Source organism: Podarcis liolepis (genome assembly GCF_965112155.1).
Source record: "Podarcis liolepis genome assembly, chromosome: 4".
Taxonomy (NCBI): Eukaryota; Metazoa; Chordata; class Lepidosauria; order Squamata; family Lacertidae; genus Podarcis; species Podarcis liolepis.
The window spans coordinates 40,494,949-40,514,972 of record NC_139558.1 but is presented as its reverse complement, the minus strand read 5'-3'; the positions used below and the strand labels follow the sequence as shown (position 1 = coordinate 40,514,972).

Here is a 20,024-nt window from a genome sequence, read left to right as displayed (position 1 = left end):
AGCCGCGCGCCCTAGCCGGAGAGCCCCGGCCGTCCCCGTCGCGCAATCGGCTGGATCTCCCTTCAGCAGGCCGTGCTCACAACTCGGCCCAGGGACCCCCAGCAGCGGATCTCCGGCTCAGCTGAAGAATCCGGCAACAAGCCCCCTCCTTCCCAATCGCTCCGCCGAAATACGCTCCAGAACCCCCCAGATAGGCCGCCGGCCGCCAAGTCTAGTGGCGCCCTGAGCGAGGGTCTCTCCCCAACACCGCCACCTCGAACTGCGTTCTCCCGGCTACCCGAGCGAACCAGCGGCAGGACCCCGGTATGGGCCCCCCCAATATTTTTTATAAGTCGGCGCCCCTGGGAAGGGTTGCTAATTATGTATAGCCCTGTAAGTGTAGCAGAGTGATATGGAACTGGGGAGATAAGACCCACAAATAACCCAGCTGGAAGATAGAAAAATGGCCTGTGACCGTCCGTTTAAATGACTCTGCTTTAAGGGCATACAAAAAAGAGAGAGAACCCTCTTCAAGTCATTTGGTTCATATTAAGCTTGTTTTCTTGCTATCATTTTTTTATTGTTCAGATTCTGGTAGGACTCTATGTTGTTCTTTTTTAGTACTTTTCCATTTTTTTACTTTCTTCTTGTCTCATTGCATTGATTGCATTTCCCCAAATGAATTTATTAAACGTATTTGCCCAGAATAGTGGATTTTGTTGCACATATCGTAGCGCAGGAGAGGTGGGAGTGGTTTACAAATCTATTAATAACGATAATTTCCCTCACTGCGAGAAGTGAAGTTACAGGGAACCAGACAGAAGGCCTTCTCAGCAGTGGCGCCCTCCCTGTGGAACTCTCTCTGATCAGGTGTCAAGGAGATAAATAACCACACAACTTTTAGAAAACATCTGAAGGCAGCCCTGTATCAGGAAGTTTTTAATGTTTGACATTTTATTATGTTTTTATATTCTGCTGGAAGCCACCCAGAATGGCTGGGAAACCCAGCCAGATGGGCGGGGCATAAATCATCTATCTATCTATCTATCTATCTATTTATTTTTACAGTAAAGTGTCAATGCAACCTGGCAAAAATAAAATACAGCATAGTCAAATTCAAAAGCAGATAAAAAATTTAAAACTCTTAACAATACAAGATACATAAAATGTTCACCCAACAATAAACTAATAAAGTACCAAGCCCTACCTATGCCACTAAAAGTTGGCCCTTCTATGTACATGTTTAAATGTGAGGAATAATGTAGATAGAACAGGTAGAGTGAAAGGTAGAAAATGCAATGGCACTTGCAGGTGATACTCAACTAAGTCATACTCTATGAGTAAATCAACTGAAATCAGCATGATGAAGCTACTTGTCCATCAGTTTCAGCAGGTCCAAAGTTGGATTGAACCCTGCATGTTTACATCTGTGCAAAGACAGCACAGATCACAGATGAGAGAATATGCCAGTTTCCTGCAGCAGCAAAGACAATTGGCTGGCACATCTATGGGGCAGTTTGCTTGCTAAAACGGCCTGAGTTTTCTAATCCACAAATAATTTAGCAGCTTCCCATGTACTTTTGGGGCATAGTTGTTACTGAGGTGCTCTCCCTTGAATTGTTACTGGGAGCTTGGCCTTGCTGTCATTTTAGTCTCCCTTAAGGTATATTGTCCTCTTGTCTAAAAAGGGAGGTTTTCTTGCCCTGGCTCTTTGGCTTAGGGACAGCCCAGACAAGGAAGTTCTGTTTGTCACTGAGAAATTGTGGGTTCTAGTTTGACACATGGGTATTATAGATGAGGATAAATCCTTTGGTTGTCCGAATTAAGCCTAAAAATATGATGTTTCTGTATTGCTGCAGTTTATCGTCTTGTTTCATCCTCTGCTAACTAGAGCCTTCAGGCATTGAGAGGGCCTCAAGTAAATGAAGATTCCTATCTTTTTATATAAATAAAATTGAAGTAGAAAGGAGAACAGCAGCTTTTCTAAACCACATTCCATAGATATATTTTTTATTTTGGCTTTATTTCAGATCAAGTTGTGTTGAACTTCCCATTGAAAACTACACTAGTCAGCCATTCAACCGTCAGTTCAGGGTGAGGTGAATTGCATTTCATGTGTCTACTGACTAATGCAGTTGGAATGATTTTCTTCCTTGGGCTTCACTTCTCTTTGAAAATTTCTCTCCTAATTATTTGAAGTCTAATGCCCTCTTCTAAAATAATTAGGTTTTGTACACTTCCAGACTGTTGCAACTGACAATACAAGGTGGGTAGATGTCTTGCTGTGTATTTAAGCAGCGTTGTGCCTGCCTAGCTTTTTGCATGAGAAAATGCCAGCATACCACCATTAAGAAAAGAAACTTCTGTAAGTATTAAAATGAGTTGCCTAGACTGATCTCTTTAATTCTAAAATAGAATAACTATCACCGCAAAGTGGCTCTGAGCATGAAATACAATTATCAATGAAGTAAAGATGAGTTTTAACAGCATCACGTGTCAGTAAAATCATCTTAAAGACATTGCATTAAAAAAAGAAATCAGTGTTTATCATCCTACTGTTTTCTGTTAGTCAAACTTTCCAACTAAACATATGTCCCTCTTTCGTTTTAGAAAAGAAATAAAAATGGGTTAGAGATAAGGCAGACAGATAATTAAACTTCAAACACTGCTGCTGCGAAAAGTCTTGCTGCTTTTTGTTTAGGCTTTGAAAATGCAGCAGCTTAATGCCGCTATTGTATGGAGGGAAAATATGCTAATGTGAAGCACATTTCCCATCAGAATCCCTTTCAGTCATGTCATAGTTGAGATATGAATGATGATAAAAGAGGAAAGAATGGAGAGGCCTGTATTATGAGAGCACTGCTGTTTTGTTGTTATGCATTGAGAAAAGGGATGAATAGAGATGAAGAGTTCAGTCACCCATGAAGACCCATGGCCTCTTGGCTGCTCAGGGATGAGTGGGTTCTCATGGACTCAGTCTGTGCCTCCTTCCCGGCCAGCTCTTCTGGAAATCTTCCCTTCTCAGGCATCCCATATCTGGGGCCGCCACACACCTCCCTGAAGTACAACAAGGCCATGTACAATTAACTCGTTAAGTTTATGAGGGAGCAAAGTCAAAAGAGGAGACTAGCCCTGCCTGCCAGCTTATTGGCCTTGGGCTTTCCTAACAAATGGAAAGGTTAGAAATATAAATAAAAAATTAAAAAATTGTCCAGTAGCACCTTAGAGACCAACTAAGTTTGTTCTTAGTATGAGCTTTCATGTGCATGCACACTTCTTCAGATTTTTAAAATATATTTCTACTGCATCAGACCAACACAGCTACCTACCTGAAATGGAAAGGTTGTATATCCAGATTTGATCACAAATTTTGGAGATTTGAGACTGCAGAAGCTGCTTCATGCATATCTGTGAACCCTTGTTCCCAAGCAGGCAACCTTCTTTCTTCAGCAGTCTTTTAAAGAGGAGAGTCTCTGTGTCTAAATCCACACAATTTCAGGCATGTCTTGCACATCTTCTCTGCCCACCTCTTCATAAATACATGTGTAATTTTCAAAGAGAAGTGAAGCCCAAGGAAGAAAATCATGTGTTCTTGGCGCCATGCTCAGAATTGATGTGCTGACTGCTGTGTTTGCCATCAATGTATTATTATTTTTCTATGAGTTAGAGCTTCAGGCTGCAATCCTATTCACATTTACCTTGTGAGTAAGCCCCACTAAAAACAATAGAATTTACTTCTGCGCGGACAAGCATAGAATTTCAGTGCCAGTTACCATAGCATGAAGAATTTTGTGATGTGTGAACTTTGAGTACAAGAGAAAAACTATTCCATTTGAGAAAGTCCTTTGATGGACTTGCTTGCCTACCTGAACATGTCCCACCCCTGATGCGCGGATGGAAAAATAATAGTCACAGATCATGAATTTTGTGTGGCAGGGGATAGAAATCTGTGATGATTTTGCCATTGGTTTTAGTGGGAGGTCAACTGCATTTAAGATATAAAAGCAGGTAATATTTATGCAGATTTCTGCCCCGCCCCCCATTTTCTCGGACTCATGTTGAGTTTCCCAAGGAAAGCGTTGACAACCCATGTCTAGAGTAGACAAAATGTTAGAAATAAATACTGTAGGCAATAATCCTACTCTGGCAAGGCAATTTACTAGACAGCCAATCTGGTGATGCAGAATCAAGGCTGCTACTCTTGTCCTCAACTCACCCTACAGTGCTTTTGTGTTCAAGTTCATTGTGTATATAAAATCCCCTACTGTTTTGAGATTTGGCAATGCGTAGTCCCAGACTAAACATGCAAATTTCTTAGCTTCTGTCACTTCAAGTAGTCCAATATTAAAGTAGACTTAACAAAAAAAAATCACCTGGAGTTTCAAAGAGCATGCTCTACTTGAGTGTATGATACAGTGTTGATGTGAGTGAAAGAGAACTATTAGACTTCAGCTGTCATTATTGATTGCTCCTGATTTGCATTCTCTAGCGCATTGTGAAGGGGAGAAAGAAGAGTTATTTTTTATGCATACACAGGGGTCCAATCAAGACACAACTTGAGTCTGGGTTTCTTATGCACGAGGTATGAGGGAATGGCAGCTTAGAAGAGGTTGTGGGGAGCGTGGTGATAAGTTGGGAGCTCTGTAATCCAGTATTTTAGTAAGAAAATTCATGAAGAATATTTGAAGGTGGGAAAGTACAGTGCACGTTCAGATGTGATAGGTGGCTTGTGACACTTTATCATGATAACCAAAGCGTATCCACTTCTTTAAAAGTGATACACGAAGGACTGGAATTGGGATTTCTGAGTACTTAATTCCACATTCCACAAGGTCAGGACTTCAATTTGCTGTGAGTTAAAAAGAAAAAAGGTTGCAATGTAGAAAAAAGCAATCCCTACAGGATCTCTGTGAATGCAGTAAATTGTAAGATGTTATCAATTATGCAAACTGGTATGTGATCTAATGAAATGAGACTTGATTAGAAGGATGCACACTCCATTTCGGAAAGAGAAGCAGAGGGAGCAGATCCAAGGTGAAACCCACAATGAGCACAGCAGAAGAAAACGTTTGCCAATATATTTACAGTATTAAAATGTGAACTGTACTTGTGTACAGATAGCAGTCTAACAGACGTCTGGATTAAATTCAATGCTGGTGACCCACTTTCGATCCAGCGGTGGCATCCGCTAATGCTTACACCAGTTTTCACATCCTAGTGCAGCCCTTTACACCCCCTGAAAATACTTATGGAAGGCAGAGGAACCGCAAGGTCAGCATAGAAGCTGGAATCGGTGCCTCTGGATCAGTAGTTGTTCAGTGGGCAGGACAGTATAGCTGGATTTCATCCATCTGTTTCTTTTAAGGTCCTGGATATGTAATATACCTGGATTCACATATGAAGGCCTTGTTTGGATGTTATGCTAAAATATGGTTTATATTATGAACCGGAGTGTACCTTGGGTTCACATGCTCCCTTTTACACCTGCAGTGAAGCCACAAGATGAATGGAAGATATTTTTTAAATTACTTTTGGGTTATATGCAGTTTAACTTTATGCCTGAACCCAGAAATGCTGTGGGTTAACAATGGTTTATGAAACAGGCATGTTTCAATAAATTGTAGTCTAAATTAGCCATGATGTAACTGACTGCTTGGAAGAGAGGCAGAGTCCTATCTCACTTGCAGAGAAGTGTGAATAAGGAAACAACAGTGGAGAGAAATAGTTGCTTCACTTCTTGCCCAGAGCTCTCTGCCACTGAGCAGTATCCCCACGCTCCTCAAAGTCCTTTTGGTTTGCCAGAGTGCTTGGAGGGAGAAGTGGGAGGCTTTAAAAGCATTATTTAAAATTATTTAACCCTGTGGGAAGAATGGTTATTTATCTGCAGATATGTGTGTGTGTGTGTGTGTGTGCGCGCACACACACACACACACACACACACACACACAATATTACTAAATGCATCCTTAAAAACAATACAAAAGTATGAAATCAACAAGGCTTTGAAGTTGTTTGCAGCTTCACCATGCATTGAGGGACGATGTGGTGTTGTGCTTAATGAGTTGGGGTAGGACTGTGAAAGCTCCAGTTCAAGTTTCTGCTCAGCTGTGACTCTCACTGGGAGATTTTGGGCCAGTCTATAGTGCTCTCTTGTCTAACCCTTGAAGTGGTTGTGGTGATAAAACTATAGTTTGAAGTAATAGAGTTCATCTATGGAATTTGCTACCACAAGAAGTGGGACCACCTGCTTGGATGGCTTTAAGAGGAGAAGGCCACATTCCAGTAGAATAGGCTATCAAGAGCTACCAGCCATGATGGCAGTGTTGTACTTTGACTGTCAGTTGCTGGGAATCATAAGTGGATAGAGTGCTGTTATGCTTCCTGCTTGCTTAGGGGCTTCCCATAGGCATCTGGCTGGCCACTGTGAGGATGTTGGACTAGATGGGCCACTGTTTTCATGCAGCAGACTCTTCCTATGAGAAGATCGGGGTGGAAGAATCATGAATGACATCCTGAACTCCTTGGAAGAAGGGATGGCTAAAAAAAACAAAAAACCCACAATGGGACTGCCATGAAATGGTTGTAGCTGGAAAAGAATGCACTTGCTACTTCTTCTGTCTCACAATACAACAGCTTTTCTCTCCCTCCCTAATGTTGGATCAGGGCTTGTTGAAGTTATGGGAAAGGGAGGAGTCATGTCTCTTGGTCTTCAGACGTAATTGTGCACAGACTCTTTGGGGCTGGACTCATCTGACTGCAATTGAGAATAAATTCTGGTGCATGAGGGAAGAAAGCCCTTTGAAGTGTGTGTGTGTGTGTGTGTGTGTGTGTGAGAGAGAGAGAGAGAGAGAGAGAGAGAGAGAAGAGATAAAGAATAATTGGTTACTATCAGGTGACAGATAATCCATACCATTTTCTGCATGTCCTGTTCCCTTTATCTTTTAGCTAAAAGTTACATTTCCTATGTGAGTGAGTCAGTATTCTGGGCCAGTCATAATTTCCCTTCTAATCCACACACGTTGATTTAGACTATCCCCCCCCCCATTATTTTGTTTTTAGTGTTGAAGCAGCAACGTGTAGGGAGCAATCCTCACAGTCGGTTGTGTCATATAAAATTTCAGATGCTGGTACTGACAATGTAAAATATTTAGGCCGAGAGCATGAGTGCTGATAATCTAATATACATTTAATTTGTGCTCATTAATGTAGATCTGCTTCTGCAAATTTGAAAGACATCTGTTCTAATGTCTTGACTTGCTAGTCCAAGTAGGGTGGTGGCCAGAGAAGAAAATCTGTTTTCTGTTGATGACAAAATTCACAAACTTAGATGGGTTGTATCTATGTTATTCTTTAATAGCCTCCTGTAATGCACACTGATCATTTCGAAAATACTTTGAATTTTGAAGGATGTAAAATTGTGCTTCTTCTCTTTTGTCACTGATTCTCTCCCAAGCCTTGTCATATTATTGTCTCCAAATTTCTCCTGAATTGTGTAACACTTGCTTCCAATTTGGTGTTCCTGGTTTCTGTGGTTTGGATATGGTTCACTGATGGTATTGTTTCTTGCATTTATGGGGGTGAAGAGTTACCTTATCTTTAAGAATACATATCTTTGCACTGGTTCCTGCAAGCGCCCATCTCATCTACCATGGGCTAGTGCAGATGTGGGGAACCTTTTGCCTTCTAGATGTTGCTGAACTACAACTCCTATCATCCTTGGGTGTTGGCTATGATTGCTAGGACTGATGGGAGTTGTAGTTCAGCAACAACCGAAGGGCCAAAGGTTCCCCAATGCTGGGTTAGTGTTTGAAGGAGGGAGAATGTAGGAATCTTCTTTAACAGTGTGGTGTGGGGAGAAGTATAGCTTCAGATATAGTGGTGCATCACACAAGGTTGAGAGCCAGGGTGGTGTAGTGGTTAAGAGTGGTAGTCTCGTAATCTGGTGAACCGGGTTCATGTCCTCTCCTCCACATGCAGCTGCTGGGTGACCTTGGGCCAGTCACGCTTCTCTGAAATCTCTCAGCCCCACTCACCTCACAGAGTGTTTGTTGTGGGGGAGGAAGGGAAAGGAGAATGTTAGCCACTTTGAGACTCCTTAGGGTAGGGATAAAGTGGGATATCAAATCCAAACGCTGCTGCTGCTGCTGCTGCTGCTGCTGCTTCTTCTTCTTCTTCTTCTTCTTCTTCTTCTTCTTCTTCTTCTTCTGTGTTGTATGACTGAAAGAGAGCCGTTGCATCTCACACTAGATGTTCATGTCTTGGTAGTCTCCATGTGATGCTAGAAAATGTCTTTTTAAAAATGGAGTTGGGTTTTAGCAGCAAATATCTAGCTGTATCTCAGGGGTTTCTCATAGGGAAGACCATAGGGTGAAGCCATAGCACACTGTTCAGATAATGCAATGCTTTGCCATCTATGCAATTTCCAAGGCTCCTGGACACACACATTTGGTAAACTCTGGAAACGGAAAAGCGATGTTACTCAGGGTTCACAAAAGTAAGGCCCCAGTCATGTATATTGAAAGGGGAAAAGAACCCATGGGGTTAGGTAATCTCAATCATGTTGAATGCTTCAAACCCCCCCCCCCCATCCACACCCTGGAAGACAGGGGGAGATAAGTGGACACGACCGGTGAGAAGTCCTAGAAGCCATTGTAGTTGTGATGAAGTAGGAAAGGGTATCCAGTTGTTGTTCTTGCTGAATTAGCTGTTCCTTTATGCTAACTGTCTCTTGCGCTGAATTTAGCAGGTTGGTATTTACCTGGGATTTTTGACTTTGTATTTGATAGCTTTGTAGTCTAGTTTACTGTTCTCTGAAGACAGATCTGAGTGTTGAAGGAAAAGCTCATGGGACTGTCAGCTCAGAATGCAGGGGGTGAGTGGGAAGAAAACATGTCTTAATGCTGTTGGTCACTGCAGGCAACCCCTGCACATGGAAAATCTAGCATGACAGAAGCTCCCCAACTCTCCTCCGATGCTAGGAGTTTATGACTCTGAAGAATACCTTCTAACACACTCCATGAAATAAAACATTTCATCTGGTTTTTCATCATCTGTATTAAACTTGAGAATACAGTTCATGTGCAAATGTAACATCTGCCTCAGATCTTAATCTTCAGATCCCCTGTGCACAGTACTAAACAAACAAAATAACTGGCAAAGAAAATGTTTGACTTGCAAAAATCTTCCAGCCAACGTCTATTACATGGGTTTGGCGAATGATGTGCTATGCTCCGTCATCTCCTGATAAAAATTTGCCTATGACTGGATGAGGACATCCTGTCTTCTTTTTTTAAGCTTCTATTTCAATAAGGACGCTCCTTCGTAAATAGAAGGAATCTAACTTTGGAACTTGGAAAGATGAGATCTTATGTACCTCTAGTATTCGTCTCACCTGAGCACCTCCTCTCTTCACTGGTCATAATAGCTTAACTGCCCCAGAGATGTGAGAACCTCCTCACTACCATATAAGCACATGGTACATAGTTATTTGATGGGCATAAATATGCATTTATTTTCCAAACTGCGTTCAAACCAGGCATCCTTCAAGTCAAAACCTAAAACTACAAAGGAAACAGGCATGCTCTTTGTAAGAACTAGGGGCATGTGGAATTAATAAAAATTCCAAGCATAATAAATAGGCGATCATCATGGGAAAGGGAGTCTTGTTGTCATGTGATGCCATGGGCTCTCCTTAGAGATGGTGAGGGGTGAGTGTCATCGCTGAGTCATGCAACAGGAGGGGGCTCTGCTCACTCCCTCAGATGCAGCCCCTCTTCTGATGTCACTAATCTATTCTGCACCACAGAATTGATTAACATTCATAGGGAGAACAGGAAAGTAGAGACCATGTGAAAAAGGGAGGCTAGCTGGGTTTATCCCCCCCTTCACGCTCCCATTGCAAACACACAGAGAGTGGGGAGACAATCGAGCACAGACCTGCTATTTTATAACTGGGGTCTCTGACGTATGGCTGAGTGTTTCCTGGCAGAGATCTTTATGGACCAGTAGGCAGATCGAAACTAAAGCTGACACGACTTTGTGCATTTTGGAAAGGAGCGTAATCTACTGTAGTGAGGAACAGAGCCACTCAATCACTGCAGCGGTAAATAGGAGACAGAAGGGAAGGAAGAAAGAAGGAAGAGAGACTCTTTGCTGGGGGCGGGGAGCGAGAGCATTTTTGGTGGATGGTATAAAGCCAGCCATGGAAACTGCAGCGGAGGAAAATACAGAACAAAGCCAAGAGAAAAAAGGTACCCAGAGGACCGAACAATAGACTGTTTAAATCTTTTTAAGAACCTTAAGTGAAAAGATTTAGGCTATGTTTGTCACTCTCTTTAGAGCAGTGCTTAAATTATCATTATGGCATCTTCTACCTTCCAGTGGTTTTTATGCTGTATGGCTTGACAGCAGATTAATGGAACAGCCATCTCTCCCAACATCTCTAAGTTGGTGTTTTCAGCCATCTCAAATCCCATGAAAAAACCCGGACTGCATTTTTTGCAGTTTAGAGAAAAATTGTGTGTGTGTGTGTGTGTGTGTGTGTGTGTGTGTACGTACATACACACATGCCTTATTCACACATTTTGAGTCCGATGGCAGGGGTTTGGGTGATCCAGTATTACTGTAGCAGGAAGCTTTCTGCCAGTGTAGACATAATGGCTTGTTTTCTTTTTCTTTCTTGTACAGCACTTATGTGTTGCATTTCTATAATATTTGGGGGAAGAGAATGAGGCAGTAATATTATGCAAATAATTAAAGTGCACAATAGTGTTTGGGGGCAAATGTTCCAATTGAGAGACTTACAGACCAGAAAATGGCAGTGTGGCAAGAGAAATCAAACCTGAATGTTGCTGGTTGTTGTTATTCTTAAAGATCAATGAAACAAAGTTAATAGCCTGCATTATTTCATTCGATTGCACTTCTCTATAGCAGGCTAGTGTAGTTATTTAGAAACTTTGCAGCCATTTACACTTGTATAAAACCACTGACTTGAAAGGGAATGAGCACACACTAAAGGATTGGTTCCAGTATTTTATCTTGTTTGAGAATTTTATCTTGTTTGAGAAATTCTAAAACTTACAGGACCTGTTATATATATTGTTACTAGTGGTTTCTTTGTATTTCATCCTAAATTGCTAATGAATACTTCTAAATTAATGGTTTAGAGTGTCCGGAAAAGAATCTGTTAGTTAAATGTACAGTGATGCGATACATATTCCGCAAATTTTAATTGTGTTGCTCAGTGAAACATCTAAAACATACAATACTATAAGAGCTTCAATTTCAATAAAGTAAAATTTGGTGAACCGTTCAGCCATTGTATAAAATAATAGCCTGAATATTCTACCTGAAACATGACAATGCTAAGGAATCAAAACATATCAAAACACTAGCATGCCCATGATGGGGACAAACACCCCAGAAGGTTGTTTTTGTTGTTGTTTCAATGGATAAAGTTGTTTTTAAAAGGTGCTTCTTATAAAATGAGCCCTCCAAAGTGTGTACAGATCCTTTTTCAATATTGCTTCATTTTGCATTTTGCATTTCAAAAAATACAATTAGCACTCTTTGTTAAGTGAACGGAAGAGAAAATTGTGTACCTCCAGGCCAAGAAGTGAACTGTACTTGAATGAATGTCTTTGAAATAAGTGAAACTTTAGGAATGGCATGTAAGGTGTATATTCATTTTTTCCCTCACCACACCACCCTTGCAAAGAAAGTTAATTGGTGGCATCTAAAGAACTGCTTAGCCTTTACACCAGTTTGATGGGATGGATATAATCTATCTATCTATCATACCTATACTATATCTATATATCTCAGTGCCATATCGCAAACCCCCATTGAAAGTTTTATGTATTCCAGAAGCAGTTTGCTCTGCAACTTGGGATGGGTGTTGTGTTGCTGTTTAAGAAACACAAGTGCGAAGTCCCCTTAGGCTCATAGTCTTTTTGATCATGGCCCATGTCTGAAGCATTTCAGGACTAGTGTCATGTATGTGCCTTTAAACATCACCTAAGCTTGCGGAACCGTTCTACCTTTAAGATGACACTTCTGATTTTGCTATTGTATCCTGACTTGAGATAGTTTGCTAGATTGCATGGACTTATTTGGAAGTATACCGTTTTTCCTTGATCGTCTGTAAAGGGTGCGGCTTATAAAGTCTTTAAAAGAAAGTAATCACCCACGTTATGATGTTCCCCTTTGTAGAATGGGTTAGGTTTACAAAGATAAATAAAATATGAATAGCTCCCCTCACCTAAAACTCAGACCAGACTCTCACTATTTATGCTTTGGGTATTATTACTATTTTTAAAAAATTATTTACATTTCTAAATGGCTATTTCGGAGACATTCCTAACTGAAATTAAGAGGATGTGAGCATTTTACTAGGCTTTGAAATCCTGTCAGGTTTTTTTCCTCTTCAATTTTTTAGAATAGAATTTAGATACGCATAATTTCTTTGGATGGTGTTTTAGATTTTGTTTGTAGTATTTAACACCCAAGGACCTTTATGGATATTACTGTGGGTTGTTTTTCCAATCCCCTTGGCAGTATTATTTACAAGACACATAAGAATTTTGTACTGCTTTCAGGTGTATGACACACCATGGGAACTTAATATGGAGAAAAAATTCAATACACAAACCCTTTCACACTGTTAAAACCTGTATCAGAATCCCTAGATTTTTTTTAAAAGTAATGCAAATGTTTTCTTAATAACATGACTTTAAAAAATGTAATTACGTCCATTTAAGAGAAAACCTGTCTTAAATTGTGGCATATTTTTTCATTGGTCATCTCTATGAAGCAATTGTTGGTGTGTTATCGAAATGTCAGATATTGAACAAGGAAATATCCGCACACTTGTCACTGTTAAAATATATCGTTTTGATTATTTTAAACATCCCCTTATATGCAAATAAAGATCCAAGTGTTGAGGTGATTGAAATAATTGTTGGTACATTTTGAGTGAAATCTTCTTCTGTCCACACCCATAAGAATTCTGCAATTGATTTTCAAAAAAAAAAAAGTGCAGTTGACCTATCATCCTTTTTGTAACATTCTAGAAACGCACATCAGTGTTTCTACAAAAAATAATAATGCTTTTCTTGAATTGTTGAACAGCAATAACCTACTGTCATAGAAAGGAATCCATAGCTGTAAAGATTAGCACACAGAGTGAATACATCGGATACCAGAGCAAGTTACTTACACTTTGGTCCCATTGAAATCAACATGAAATTATAGTTATGACCAACTTTAGGTGTCATTGAAATCAATGGGACTTGGGTGCCATTAACATGATGGCTATATGCCCATGGTGGTTTACATCTGAAGTGGCACAATAGTGCATCTAATTTTTCATTCTAATGTACTGTAAAATGTTTTTAAATACTTGAGTCCTTGACGTTTAGTTTTTGGTGAATGTGTAATTAAAATACGTTTTGAACTAAGCATGTCTTATACAATAAATCTCTAGAACTGTATGAAAAAAGATTAGCCAAAAAACTACACAGTGTGATTTGCAGTATCCTTAAGGCTTCTCTGGAGAGGAGCCATTGTGGCATTTGCTGTTCTTTTAATTGGTGAAACTGTGTGACACTGTGTGTTAATATGCTGCTTTATTCCGATTATCAAATATCAAAGGAATAGGCTATGAACATTGTCCGTGGAAATGTTGAGCAGATATTTTACAGGCTGCAAGACAGATTGAGTGCATTTAAAGCTGAAGGTTTATAAATTATTGTAAATGACAGGGTTTATCTTGCAGGCATTAAATTAAATCAAAAAGTGAGGATGGGGATAGGCGGATTTACTGAGATGGAATAAATGGGTAAAATGAATGCCATTTTATATCAGCAGAGAAGGAGGAAATACACCCAGATACATATTAACACAGACAAGATGTTTGTATTAATTTGGGGCGGGGATACTATCCCAATAAGTAAAGCACAGGGGAAACATGTCATACAAGATTTATTGCAGATGTCCAGAGCAAACTGGCTATAAGCTTATGGTAGATTTAAAAAGCAAATTGCAAAAGAATTGCTATATTTGCGTAATGTATGAAATGATGCTTGTTTTTTACAGCAAGCAAGAAAAACCTGAACACACAAAATGCACTGTTAGGCTGCAGTGCTATAATAACTTCCTTGGGAGTACACACCATTGAACTCAGTGGTACAGTGGTATCTTGGGTTAAGTACTTAATTCGTTCCGGAGGTCTGTTCTTAACCTGAAACTGTTCTTAACCTGAAGCACCACTTTAGCTAATGGGGCCTCCCGCTGCTGCCATGCTGCCGGAGCATGATTTCTGTTCTCATCCTGAAGCAAGGTTCTTAACCTGAGGCACTATTTTTGGGTTAGCGGAGTCTGTAACCTGAAGTGTATGTAACCTGAAGCGTATGTAACCCGAGATACCACTGTACTTACTTCTGAGAAGACATGCATATTAGAAGGACTTCAACATTTGACTATTGACCTTCCTGTGAGAAATTGCTGAGAGATTTCAGGTGGAAGGTGCGTTGCCATTAAAAATACCGAAAATCTGAAATGGTGGTGAAAAAAAGAAATAAAATCAGAGTTTTCAGGAATCTAAATTGTAGGCTTACATAGTACAAGCACTTTTAAGTGTGTATATTTGAGATCAGTTTCAATGTTGGAATTAACTCCAGCTACTTCTGCTCACCAGCAGTCACAGGTAGGATACTGTTCATGCCCAGTCATACTGTTGACTTCCTATGTGTTTTACATTTTACTGTAGGTCACTGGCACCATATAAAGTTACTTGTATTTTAAGGTTTATTAAGCTTTCAATACTTACTTAGGATTTGTGGCATATTGTGTGACAGCACGGAAGCCAGATATGTCAGAAACTATGGTTTAGATCGGGGATAGAAATTGCAAATTTACCTGATCCTTACAGTGTTTAATAAACTTGGTGAATGCTCATCTTTGGAGAATGGGATTAGTTACATAATTTGTACAAGTATGGCAAAATAAATAAATAAATCAAAACCAATTCTTCCAGGTTTAGCAATTATTCACAGGCATGTGAACGTTGATGAACACAGCTCCCATGCCCTCCAAAGGCTATGCCACTTCATTTTAGTTTTATGGACAGCTCCATGTGTGCAAATTGATGGATACCTGGATCTGCCCTCTCCAATGAAATGAACACCTCCCCAGTCATATTCAGGTTCACACAGAATTCTTGATTTGAGGGATGCTATAACTTCAACTTATGGTCAGGGGTCCCTTTACCTTTAAGGGACGTGGGTGGCGCTGTGGGTTAAACCACAGAGCCTAGGACTTGCTGATCAGAAGGTCGGCGGTTCGAATCCCCACGACCGGGTGAGCTCCCATTGCTCGGTCCTTGCTCCTGCCAACCTAGCAGTTTGAAAGCACGTCAAAGTGCAAGTAGATAAATAGGTACCGCTCCGGTGGGAAGGTAAACGGCGTTTCCGTGCACTGCTCTGGTTCGCCAGAAGTGGCTTAGTCATGCTGGCCACATGACCCGGAAGCTGTACATCGGCTTCCTCGGCCAGTAAAGCGAGATGAGCGCTGCAGCCCCAGAGTCGGTCACGACTGGACCTAATGGTCAGGAGTCCCTTTACCTTTATAACTTCAACTTATCATGTGTTGTTTCTCTGCACCTGTCAGAGGGCCTATGATTGATAGGTTGCACCTAGTTGCAATGATGTAGGTAGGTACAGAGCCATGGAATGACAAAAATGGTGACAGTAAAAATGGCATCATCATGATCTAACAAGGGTGATAGGTAGAAATGGGTATTCATGCACAGATCACGCTTCTAGAGGTGACTGAAGAAAGACACGGGCCAAACGTTAGAGAGTGCAGTGGTGGTCTGCACATGCTTCTATGCTCGAAGGTCACTTCTGCCAAACAGATGGCTGGTGTTTGTCTGCTTTGACAGTGCAAAGCACCTGTTTGGGAGGACAGGAGAAGGATTCAGACCCCTTCCATCACATGTGATTGGTGCTGTCAGCCATCTGTTCAGCCATGCTGGGGCATCACCTGGTGATAAGAGTTGAGCTTCCCCAAAGCATCGCTGCTTTTCTGCATGCATGGATTGTATCCGGAAAAGCAGTCATACAAGAGGAGATTGCTTAGATCAGAGGGGCTCAAATAATTTGCAGAGGGAAATGTTAATGAAGTCAATACGCTTACATAATCTAAGTAATATTCTTATGGAAGGCTTTAGCTGTTGCAGCATAACCCTCTGCGGCATGCTGTTAAAACTTGACATTTATTTACTCTTTATGTACAGAGAGAGAGGCCCTTGCAACAGGTCCCAAGAGGTGCAAAATTTGGTCTACCAGCATGGCTAGGACTGTGGGGCACAGGTTTGTGTTAATGGCACCTTCATCTCTTCCTCTTCCATGACCCCTGTTCATGGACGTACCTAGTATGATCTTCTTGCTCTGGTGCAGGAGTCTTTTCCCAGCAAGTGATGGAAGGGTGCAGGTGTAGCCTTGTGTTAGCACTGAGTCTGCCCATATGTCCTGCCACAGGCCAAGAACATATTAAAAATCATTTGTTTAAAATAAAGCTGTACAAGGGTGGTTAAGTAATAGTACACCGTGTTTCCACTTTAGATTACCCCATCCCATCTAGAGAAGAGTAATGCCTCTTAATTGTGCTGTACTTACTGGTCACTAGTTTCCTCAAGCAAAAACTACAATTCTCCAGGCCATAAAAGTGTCTTTAAGAAAGGGAAGGAACTGCAGGTTGCTTCCATGGTTAGCCCTTTTTCTCTGGGATTATTATCTGCTGTTCACTCACGTTTGAACGTAATCTGGATGTTGTGTAAAAAGAAAGAAAGAAAGAAAAGAGTAAACAAAGCTTGACCGTTCCGTGTGTGTGTGTGTGTGAGAGAGAGAGAGAGAGAGAGTGTACACAGGTTGTTGTTAGATCACTGCAGTGTTCTCCATGTTTTCCTCCTATGTCTCCTGCTCCACAATCTGATAAATTATGACTAATTTTCCTGCAATACAATGCAATGGCAGCTCCAGCCTATCAAGTGTGGATACACAAAGCATTATTAAGATTTTTCCAGGGCTTTTGCGCCTTTAAATTAAACACTTCCTTTTTTCAGGTTCTTCCTGTGTAATTGCTTCCTGTTGATCCCAGTCTGAAGGATTTAATGAGTAATTGCCGGTTGAATAGATGCTCTGAATGTTAGTTTCTGTTCACATCGAGAAACGAATAAGTACCATTTCACTATTAAAAATGAAAGGAGAAAGGAAATAAGTAATTAAAGTGTCCCCTTTGGTGGGAACATAAACTGACATCAGGGCAATTCAGAGAGGCTATTCAAGGAGTAACTGCTCACTAACCCCCAGCTGGGATCAATAGGAAGCAATAACAGAGGCTGAACTTGTAAGCAATAAACTATATATAAAGCTGGCAGGGCTGAATGGAACTTACTTGTGAGCAGGCGTGATAGAAATGCTAGTTAACATAGTGCTATGTTTTAATCCTGTGAGGAACCTCCATTTTGATTCTTCCTCCAGCAATTTGTGAAGAAGCAGTGCCCCAATAATACTAAAGGACTCTAATGTGGAAGCAGTTTGAAGAAGCATACTTACAAAGCTCACACAGAGAGACAACTGCATAACCCATATATGCAAAAAAATAAATAAAAATGCTGCGAATGATCAGCCATTTTCTTCTTTGAGATCATGGTCAGCTGCTGTGGCGTCCATTGTGGGCCTAAAGACAGAAGACTGATTGTGCATTAAGCGGAAACAGCCACAGCTGAATAACATAGACATATGCTCAAGGAAATGTTGATAATTAGCTATCTAAGAGAGGATCTTTTTCTTAGACAGATATAAAAAGTGTATGGATCAAAAATAACTTAGTCGATGGTGGTTAAACTCCTTAGATTTTTGCTGCAAGGACTCAGGTTCTTTATAGAATCAGCATTGGCTTTATGATGAGATGGGTGCAGATGCAAAAGGTTTCACTTCCATTTGAAACCCACACACATTTCTTTTAATTTTGTGGTTATATGGCAGCAACCGGGTTGATTTGCTGTTTATTCTCCAGGGAAATCTGAAGCAGTTTAGTTGCCTCAAAACCAAACTGAACTCAAGATTGATTTGCAAGAAGACTTGGAAAAGCCTGAATAGAATATTTAAAGCATACTCCATAAACACTGCACTGGTGATTTCACAACTTTTTTCATTTGAGTGGGATTTCCACTTAAACCCCATAGTAATGAACAGACATTGTGCAGAAGTAATACCATTTGGAGAGAGTCCCATTTCTCCATAAAACCAGTTGCATGCTCCTTAATAAAATTTTAATGTCTTAAGAATATGGAACCAAATACTAAAGAACAACAGTGCATTTGAGGAAAGGATCCATCTTGTGTTGATCTCTCCACAATGGAAAACACCTGATAATGAAATGCCTTGGTGGGGTTTATCAAAAGCATCTTCCCAACGTTCTGGGCACTTAGACTTAGATGTTACTTCCCAGTAGAATATAAAGTACTGCATGTTATTAGTTACTGTTTGACAACTCCAAGGAGTATGAAGAGGGGGACTTGCTGAAGATAATGCATAAAACTTTGGCTTAATTTGTAAATCATAAATTATTTTGTAACTTCTAAATCAGCATTTAGATTTTTTGTAATATTTATATTTCATGATTTTTTGTTGATTTCATTGCTATTAGGGAAAGAGAAGAAATTTGATTTCGTTAGCATTAAATGGGAAACTACCTAATTCATGCTCTCAAACAAATATGTGAACTGAAACATAACTTTTCTGAATTTTGCAATGTGTACAAAAATGCATGTTAGGGAAAGCGTACATAAAAATGCATATATTTCTGCAAATAACGTAGCATACAAATATGCATTATATATGGGGAAATTGTTAGCATAAACGTGCATATTAAAACTGCATACAAAAATGTGTTTATTAGGAGAAATTTGCACTAAAGTGCTGGTGAATTTCTAAACTGATTCAGAAAGGTAAAGAACTGAATTTAAGACAGGAAGAATGAAAAAGAGAGATTTCTTCATTCCTAATTTCTATTACTCTAATAAATAGCATGCTATCAAATTATCAAAGGAACTTGCCAGTGTAACCTCGAACAATTTTGCACAATATGCTACAGCTTTGCCTTATCTACTTGTTTTCTCAAGATGCTAACTGTTTAATACTGCAACAGTTGAAATTGTGCTTTGATATTTTTTTTTCCCCTCGCTCCATCTGGGAATGATAATCTTGCTCTGCTGGGTTTAGTGAAAAGTTAAAAATAGTAAATGTGGTTTCCCACAATTAGGATAGAAAAGTTTGCTGTAATCTATCAGCTATAGAATGGCTCGCTGCCAGTAAAGAAGGGAACAGAGGAATGCATGTGATAAAGGGTGGAAATGCCATAAAAATGACTTGAGGACAGCTTTCCCCAACCTTTTGCCCTCCAACTCCTATCAGCCCCAACCAGCCAGCAGATGGGAGATGTTATCCAAAAAGTGTGGAGTGAACCAGGTTGGGGGAGACTGCTCTAGAGCACTGGATGCTACTGATATGTCAACATGCGAATTTATATGTTATCTGAGGAATCTAGCAGGCTTCCTAAATTCTCCTGATAATTGCAGCCCCTAGAATCTAATGCTAGTTATTTCTCCCCCTTCTTCTGATTGGTGTGTGGGTGTGGCTGGCTTCTGTTACGAAATCCCAGCATAAATTTCTGCATTCTTGCTCCCTTTCCTGCTTTCTTTATAGTAAATCTGAATTGAATAAAAGTACTTAAAGTAAAACTGAACTTTGCTGGAGACACTGACTTTTTACCACCTAAAATTGGCAGTGATCACCAGACCAGAAATGGAAATTGGCAGGTACCAATGGATGTACAGGAATTCAAGGCTACAGCAGTACCATCATGTGCCAGCATTGAGAGGCAATGTTAGTCCTTTGGGGATTCAAGGTAAATAAAAGCCTGGGGGTCTAATATTCTTAACTGGAGAATTTAAATATGATAGCACCATAATAGTCATTTCC

At 40.3% G+C, this 20,024-nt stretch overlaps 1 protein-coding gene across 10 annotated transcripts in view; it reads left to right on the top strand.

Moving 5' to 3' along the window:
• The window catches only part of GPM6B (glycoprotein M6B), a 107,401-nt gene that overhangs the window by 58,473 nt on the left and 28,904 nt on the right, over window positions 1-20,024 (top strand). For 2 of the 10 annotated variants that reach the window (XM_083502075.1, XM_083502076.1), the window contains exons 1-2: window positions 10,028-10,229; window positions 19,831-19,950. The exons of 3 other annotated variants lie outside the window; for them this stretch is intronic. In XM_083502075.1, the coding sequence (XP_083358201.1) occupies window positions 10,181-10,229; window positions 19,831-19,950 (169 nt within the window). In that variant the 5' untranslated portion in view covers window positions 10,028-10,180. Of the gene's footprint in view, window positions 1-9,778; window positions 10,230-19,830; window positions 19,951-20,024 lie in introns of those variants that run through there. 5 more of the 10 variants (XM_083502074.1, XM_083502077.1, XM_083502072.1 and 2 more) reach the window with 4 other exon arrangements.